The sequence below is a fragment of the Benincasa hispida genome, chromosome 2, assembly GCF_009727055.1.
Source record: "Benincasa hispida cultivar B227 chromosome 2, ASM972705v1, whole genome shotgun sequence".
In the NCBI taxonomy this organism is placed as follows: domain Eukaryota; kingdom Viridiplantae; phylum Streptophyta; class Magnoliopsida; order Cucurbitales; family Cucurbitaceae; genus Benincasa; species Benincasa hispida.
The window spans coordinates 2,370,417-2,379,608 of NC_052350.1; the positions used below are offsets into that span (position 1 = coordinate 2,370,417).

General features: G+C 36.3%; 1 protein-coding gene across 1 annotated transcript; it reads right to left on the reverse strand.

Annotated features, from left to right (window-relative positions):
• Positions 1-365: 365 nt before the first annotated feature.
• On the reverse strand, positions 366-7,035 carry LOC120071333 (actin-interacting protein 1-2). Its single transcript, XM_039023543.1, has 6 exons — positions 6,459-7,035; positions 5,751-5,912; positions 4,583-4,769; positions 1,866-2,288; positions 1,172-1,579; positions 366-976 (listed from the first exon to the last, which is right to left on the reverse strand). The coding sequence occupies exons 1-6, from the start codon at positions 6,854-6,856 to the stop codon at positions 719-721; spliced, it is 1,836 nt and encodes a 611-aa protein (XP_038879471.1). The 5' UTR covers positions 6,857-7,035; the 3' UTR covers positions 366-718.
• Positions 7,036-9,192: the final 2,157 nt, after the last annotated feature.

Sequence of the window (9,192 nt, forward strand, 5' to 3'; positions counted from 1 at the left end):
AGGTGATTAGTTAAATCAGGTTGTACGGATATCACTGCAATTGTTGTTATTTACAAATAAGTACAACGTTATAATTGCTTGACTTTTATATATTAGTGGAATATCTTTCCCACTTGTCCTCAGACATAAGTGGTATCACCGAACTAGATTACCAATCTTTGTGTTTTTTCTGTTTCTCTCCTATTGTTTTACAATTGTCATAACGTTTTGTGAGACAAGCATATTAATGGCAAGTTACCACCTTCCGAAATTTCATAAGACTTGAAATTACATAACATCAGTAATAGCAACAAGAAGATAATGGTATAAGAAATAATCCTAGAGTGGGTCGATGAAAATCTAACTTTCAACTGAGAAACAAAAAGTTCTATCAATCACCAGTGGCTCATTCAAATTCTTCAGGAATAGACCTTTCCAATAAATTATCCATCATACTTCATAATCATTCATCATTGAACTGTACAAAAAATCAACTTTGAACACCAACAACGAGAAAGCAAAACCAATTCCAAGCTGCAACGAAGCTCAAAGCATCACACCATTCTATCAAAACAGCATGGTGTCTCAATAACCAAAAGAAGAGAAGCAGACTCTTAAAACTCAACATTCTAGTCCACTAAATGAGATTTAAGCTCACAAAAATAAAACCCAGCCATTCAAAATATTCACCTGAACATCAAACTTCTGACATTCAAATTCTCCCTTTATCCAGTTGATATCACTGAGGAATCAACTTCCAAACACGAACACAAGCATCCTCACCAGAGCTCACCACACTATAGTCATTCGTGAAGGCCAGTCCGTACACTCCACCCAAATGAGCTCCCTTTACTGTTAGACGGTTGGATGCTGGCTTGTCAATTTCATATATGATAACACATGTATCTAATGAACCAGTTGCAACCTTGGTGTTATCAGGAGACCAAGCGAGACAATTTATCCGAGCAGTGTGATACAACATATTCTTAAGTTTAACCTGCAAAGAAAACAAACAGTGTTAACCTGCAAAGAAAACAAACAGTGGTATAAATAAAAACCACACCGCATCTAGTCTTCCATTCAACTACCCAGACTTTCAAACAGTCAACTATAAAACAATTTAAATCCAGAAACCTGGCCAAGTCATGCAAAGAAGTCTAAAGCAAAGTACTTTAGGAAGGTGATAAGCTACCTCTCTGGATGCACGATCCCAGACAATAGCTTCTCGGTTGAGATCTCCTGATGCAAACATCGAAAGATCTGGGGAGTAGCGTATCACACTAATAGCTCCTCTGTGTTTCTCAAGAGTTGCTTCTTCGGTGAGCGAGTCGCCATTGATGGAATAAATATGTAATTTACCATCTTGTCCACCTATAATAGCCTCACTTCCATCAGGAGCAAGTACAGATGCTGTCACGGTAAAGCCAAGGTTGATGGTTGACACTATGTTTGAGCCACGTAGTAAGACAACTCCAGAATCAATTGAAACTAAAGCAAGTTCAGGAGAAAGAGCAGCGAGGGTCAAGTCCTTTGGTTGACTTCCAACATCAATAGCTTCTGCCTCCCCACACTGACCATCCTTGATAGAAACTCTCCATACCTGGAAAATTGAAAGAGATAAAAAAAGAACAATAAGGATTTAAATGAGTTGCATTTCAAAAACTGCATAATAATTTACTTTCTGAACATGTGCCAGAAAAGTTCCACACAGCCAGAATTTTAATTGAACTACAGGCCTTCATTCAATAAGGAAGAAACAAAAAGACAGAAGTTATAACACCTTCGTTTATAATTCCCTACTTTCTACCATTTCTAAGATGGGAAGAACGAAAGAAAAAACGGAAATTGGCAGACTTAATATGTATTGCTCGACTCAATGTAATCACCTTATTGTCAAAACCGGATGTAACAAGTTCATCTTCAAGAGCTGCAAAACATTTTATTTGAGAATTTTCTCTTCTTTGCAACTTGCCACTGTATCCAATACCTTGAATCCATTTAATAATCAACCCATCGTAGCTAGTAGATAATATAACTTTGGGGTCACTTTTCAGAACAACTAATGAAGTGACATTTTTCATATGTCCAGATAAGATGGCAGGGGATTTATCAAGATCACTAGCTGAAAACAAACTGATAGTCCCACCAAGGGAAACTGTGACAAGATGTTGATTCTGCCATAAACACCCAACCAGCATATCATCAACTCCACCCGTGCCAGGAGATGTCAAGGTTTTCTCTAACTTCCCATTACCATCGTCAGTTATCCCCCAGACTTTTGCTGTCTTGTCGGCAGAGACAGTCAGCACCTAAAATATATGATCACAACTGAAAATCAGTAGATATTATACAAAATATAAGTGACTGAAATACAAAGCAAGGAAGAAAGAAAGAGCGTAATATAATATCCTGTGTACCACAATATAACTGACACCAAAGAGAGAAATCTCAAATCTGAAGTCTCATTTAGAAAATGTCTCTATCGATTGCAAATGTCAGACAATGGTAAAAGGCAGAATTTATTTTCCAACAAATTATTACCTCAATTATAAATATAAATATTACCATTTACACAAACAAGTACCATACTATGGATAACATAAGACAGAAATCTGCATGAATAGATTAATTTTAACCAATAAAATGAAACTCATTAATTCAGGTTACATTACCTTTCAAATAGCTCTTATTTATTTATTTATTTATTAAAAGGAAACCAAATTTTTCATTGATAAAATAAAGAGACTAATACTTAATGATACAATGTAAAAAGTCTGAAAACTGATGAGTACAATCTAAAGAGAACCATGCACTAGAACAAAGAATGGGCAAAAGATAAAAAATAAAAGTCCCCAATTAAACAAGTAATTTGGAGAGAGAAATTCACATAAAGCTTAGAACGAGATCCAAATAGCTCTTACTTGAAATAGATAAAGTTAATAGCCATTGATGCAAAAATGAATGAGACTCAATGGTAAATTACCACTACACGCTGGCATAGTAGTTAATAAGGGCCAATGTATACCTACCTAAAGAGCTCAGAAGAAATATGTTCATGACATGGTGCCTATCTACCTAAAATTTAACATAAGTTTTTTGAAACTATATGTAGTAAAGTTATGCCAGTGTCCCATGAGAATAGTTGAGAAACACACAAGTTTGACATGGTCACTCTCAAATGTAAAAAGAATATACTTATCTTAATGCAATTGGAAGCATCATTTAATCAGATATGACTGATTTATTAGCTAGTTTAAATAAGAAATCAGTGTAGTTTTAGATCTTGAGGTAGCCCGGAGAAGTTCAGTGTAGACAAATTAATTATCCACAAGAAATGGTGACGTGGGAACACTTCGCCAATAAAAGAGTTTGCTCTATGTTATCTAGTAAAGAGTTTGCTCTACATTATCTGGTAAAGTGTGCTCTTCTTCACAATGGGGTCTCCTTAAGAATGTACTTCGACAGAATAGTTCAAATTAAAAGGATGTCCATGTCATAAGCAGTACAAGTTTTCTTTCCATTGCACAATCAACATAACAATTCGGTAACCAATCTCCTCCTAATAGAAACAGAAGGCATAATTTCTAAAGAGACGGGGGATAAAATCAAAAAGAAAAGCTTAAAGCATTAGTATCTTCACTGGTATAATATCTCTAATAACAAGAAAATAAGCTTGGAAGTATAGAGAGAGATTAATCATTCATTCATGTTCATTGAAGTATGAGACAAAGATGCATGCTTAATTCCCAAAAAAATGACAATACTAACATTAAAAGTTTTTGCATTCTTAAAGTTCCAAAGGAAAATACATAACCGAAATAAATATCAAATGTCAAAACTGATAGGAAAATTTATGTAGAAAAATGAATAAAATACTGATAGGGCCCCAGGAATTAAAGTGTATATATGTAAGCATAAGAGAGGGGGAATTTCAGGAGGTAGTTAGTTGGTTAGCAGGTGGGCCCGGGAATATTGTTTGTTATGGGTGAGGCTACTGTTATAAATATTGAGTGAGTGAGTGAGGGGGGTTATCTTTTGGCTGAATATTCTGTAATTGTTTTCTTTGGAAAACTTGGGAGAGATTGGAAAGCTCTTGAATTCTTCTCCGTTGTTGATAAATAAAATTGAAGGCTAAAGCCTACCAATTTTGGTATCAAAGCGGTTGTTTCTGGAATGGTGGGAAAAATGGAGGTAAGAGTCGTTGAGTTGGAGGAGAAGATAACCCCCCTCACTCACTCACTCAATATTTATAACAGTAGCCTCTCATAACAAACAATATTCCCAGGCCCACCCACTAACCAACTAACTACCTCCTGAAATTCCCCCTCTCTTATGCTTACGTATATACACTTTAATTCCTGGGCCCTATCAAATACCTATATCCAACTATTTCAATTACACAAAGATTCAGATATTGTGAAATTCTATTTCGAAGTCTAGTACTTTCAATTTACTTATTGACTTCACTAAAATTTCAAGAAAAATCCAGAATTTTTCCAACGCTATACTATGAAGATTAGAAACTGCCTTTCATACAATTTGAGGATTTATCAATATTATATTATAATCATACAGTCAACAGAAATCATAAATCTACACTAACCTGTTTTCCATCCGAACTCCAGCTGACAGCATAAATACTGCCTTTATGCCCATCATCGGATGAGAGTTCTCCCATCTTATCCCCAGTCTTCGCATCATATACTATTCCCTTCTTGTCAGAGCCTACAGTAATGAACTTGCTGCCGTCCGGAGAGAACCTTAGACAGTTGACAAAATTTGAATGGTCCCTGAAGACATACCCCAAAGGTTTTCATTAAGGGCTTTAATAATGGATTTAAAAAGAGACATGAATTTTGAAATTACAATGATAAAATCTTACAAAGTATAAACGTATCACCTTACAAAGTAAACATAAAATATCTAAAAATAAAAAGACAATATGTGTATTGGTCAGTAGGGTGATCTGAAGATAGTTGAGAGCATGTCTTGTAGGATTGGTCAAAATGCTCTGAACTAAACTCAAAGGCCATGTTTCCACAAAAAGAATAATAATAATAAAAAATAAAAAACAAGTCACGACATATCCTTCACACTTAAGGGCAATGATGCACCCATCTTTGTTCATCCCATTCTTATCACACAGAAAGAAAACTTAAAACTTTTCTGTCCATCTTATTGACACCAAGTTGTATAAATAGCTTAGTAAGTGGCTGTAAGAGAAGGTAAACTAACCAAGTAAGAAATTATTTAACACAATAAAATCTAATAATATGTTAAAAAATAAGACGAGTTTGACATGTGACAAACTATTTTGGGCAATTTGGTGGAATGCACAAAAATGGGTGTAGTCTAGGATACGCCCAAGTATTTTTCTTTTTTCTTGGGTGAAACTTCTTTGTTTCTTGATCAACTCCACATCCAGTCATCCACACTTCGGCTGCCGGGAAAAGTATCATTAATGCAACTTTTTGGCTTCAGCATCCATTATTTTAGCTCCTCATAGTTTTAACTCGACCTAAAATATTTCAGTATTACATAACCACAAGGAAGAAAACGAAGAAGCATATATCTCAAGACTACAAGCCAAAAGCACAACTCTGGAAACTAGCAACACAAAATTTCATGCTTCAGATGACCATTGTCAGCACTAAATTCTGAAAGTGACAGGCTCAAGCTCAATGCAATTGGAGTTCGTTATAATGTCTTCAATCAATATGGAAGGGAAGTACATATGGCCTGCATTTAGCAAGAAATAACAATCAACAAACCTGAGAGATAGCTTAAATCTAAATGGCGGTCCTTCATAAAAATTCACTAGGAAATCCTCTCCACAGGTGGCAATGCGAAAAGGTCTTGTTGGTTTAAATGCACAACTTAAAACCCGCCTAGAATGACCATCAAACTCGCCAACATTTGTACCTGAATCCCACCTAATCATATCAAATGATAGTAGGTTAGCCAAGAAGGAAATTAAGACCACTTTCAATTCCTCATAAGGTCTTCATTTTCTACTATAGATGAAATTTAACACGAGATCAGGCATTCATTACATGGACCGATGAAAGAAGAAGACATATCAGACATGTACCAATATTCATAAGAAAATTTGGGAGACTGATGAATAAGAAGACTCCAAATTCATGGGAACCGTCCAATTCTTGGAGAACATAAAGAGAATACGTATAACAATTCATTTCAGTGAATAACAAAAACTGAAATCTGAATAGCAGAAAGGCATCTGAAGCAAGAATAAAGTTTGCATCCTAGTTTTCCAAAAGAAATTTTGAAAAACAAGGCCCACTCCACTCCATTTCCCATCCCCTAACTTAAGGAATAGAACTACATGATTCACAAGACACTCATCACTTGTCAACGCATAAACACCCCAGGATTCAATTGTTTCCATCAATTATTAGATTCCTACACTCTCACATCAACCAGCCAGAAACAAAATACGAAAAAGGCAACAAACTTACATAAAAGCACGCACGAACGATTTCCCCTTCCCCTCCCCACAAGCCACAATCCTCATTCCATCAGGAGACCATTGCAAATCATCGATCCGCCCAGACAAAACCTTAAACTCCTTCTTGAGCACGAAGCCACTATGAGTACCCCAAATCCTCACAGTCCCAGACACATCAGCAGACGCGATCCATTCGCCATTCGGCGAGTACCTGGCAACCGTAGCCGGATAACCGTGCTCGGCATAGACAGAGACCTCGAGTGGGTTATCGAGATTGAGCATCATGACGGATCGGCCATTGGTGTAGAGAACGGTGTTAGTTTTGGGATGTCCGGAGATCAAAATTCCTCGGCCTCGCTCGGTAGATGGGACACAGGCGTAGGTTTCAGAAAGCTCCGGCGTCGCCATGGTCGGAGAGAAGAAGAAGAAGAAGAAGAAGAAGAAGAAGAAGAAGGAATGAAAATGGCGAAAAGGAGAGTCAATTTGAAGGTGTTTGCATTTGGAACTGTGACCGTGAAGCGCACGAAGACGACAATAACGGTGATGAAAGTGGCGCTTCTTACACAATTGCCGGTAAAGGCGACGGAGTCGCCGCGTTTTTTTTTTCCCCTTTTAATTTGTTTAAAAATACGTGGCGGCGTTTGATTGCTGAAACGTGGCAGATTAGTGATATTTGAGTGGATGATTTGTGTGTGAGATAAATTACTTGGCCCTTTGATCTTATACATTAAGGTAATTGTTCTAATGGTCCTTTAAAAATTCTAATTTCAGCTTCATGTATTAAGATTATCAACTAGATCATTCAATGAAAAAAAGGCTAAAATTTGTGAGAAAAAAGGTTGACGTGCCATTAAATAATAATAATGACTACTGTTATTATTGTTGTTAATAATGAGCAAATAAATTACAAAACAATATCTTTAGACAAACAAACTATTCAGCAGTACAGAGGAAGCAAAAAAGATGACATGTGTTCAATCAACATCTTCTAAGGAAGTGAGTACGCTAAGAAATTGTGATCCCATCTCACATGAGAGAAATAAACAACACTCAACTCGGTCACCATAGATTGAGCTTCTTCAATAAAAAAAAAAAAAAAAATCCCAAAAATCCAATGAAAAACCATTGAAAAGGTGAATCGCTCCTAGACAAGCAGACTCTACCCCAATATGATGCACATTAGTGGAGAAAATGCTTTTTAGTCCCTTGCAAATCATCATAGCCTCAAAAACCTTAGGGTTAAATGAATTTTATACCAGTCAAACGAACACGACTTAGATGATCTTGAAACACCCAATCCACATCCCCAGACTAACCAATGAGGTCTCAAGTAATATCAATGTTCGGTTTCCATCAAAGAGGTGCATGTTATTGATTTACTTGTTAAATCAAAGCATTGATAATATCATGGTCGGTTGGAACTCTTTGCAACAATAATTTATTTATGGTCTTCCAAATCTGTAATGCAATGATCACGATCTTCTCAATTTTCAACAGAGAAACTTGCTCAATGACCCAATGCCAATGGTTTAAATTTTCTCACATTGTATAGTATAACCTCATTAGTTATGAGAAAAGGACGCCATATGCAACCTAACATTTCCACATAATATGAGTGGAGGTCTTGGTGTTATTCTTGTATAGTACACATAAAAGATCAATTTGGATTCTTTTCCTAGCCAAATTAGCTTTCGTAGGGATAAAATAAATGTTTTTCTATGTGTTTTATAATTTTTCAGTGATACTATAGAAGTTAAATTAGATGTCATACTTATTAACGCACATGCACATACATCACAATTAGATGTCATGTTTATTAACGCACATGCACATACATCACACTTTCGGTCAATAACATATATTTCAATTAGTTGATTTATGCTCAAGTTTGACTGTTAACTGTTGCGTTGCCTAATGTTTTTTTCTTTCCCCTCTTTTTATAGAGGTTTGAGAGTCTTCGCATGAGGTTTTCAGAGAAACATGTTTCGTAAAATTTGAACTTTGTATTTGTATCAATTTCAGTATAACAAGTACAATCTCTAATATATAATTTTTTTATGCGTTTAAAATAAACTTTAATCTTTAAGTTGGTTTATCTTCTTGGATGAGCCTTTAGGCTTATTAATCTTCTAGGATGATCAGCCTTTCGGCTTGATGATCTTTTTGGATGCTCGGCTGATCTTCTTGGATGATCGGTCTTTGGGCTTATTGATCTTCTTGGATGATCGGTTTTTGGGCTTGATGATCTTCTTAGAAAATCGGCCTTTGGGCTTATTGATCTTCTTGGACGATCGACAATTGGGCTTGTTGATCTTCTTGTATGATTGACTTTTGGGATTGTCAATCTTCTTGCATGATCAGCCTTTAGGCTTGTTGATCTTCTTGGACGATTAGTGTTCACTCAAGACTTCCAGAGAAACTTGTTTCGTGGAGTTGAACTTGAGTTGGTATTCATGTTGATGTTGATTTGATGCAATGTGGTTCGATCTCTAGTACTTGATGATGTTCTTGGAGTTGAAGTCTTGTAATAATGCTTGTATCTCCGAAGGACTTCAATTGTGGTCAACTTCAGGAGTCTGGGAGCCTTTGCTGAACTCCACAAGTAAGGAGAGCTCCTCTATTTATAGAGTTCTTTGGTGGGCCTCGTGGACTTGGGTTTGGTTGGTCTATGGGTCTAGTCCTTGGGCTTGATTAGTTAGACTTGGGCTTGGTTGGTTCATGGGTTTGATCCTTAGGCCTGATTA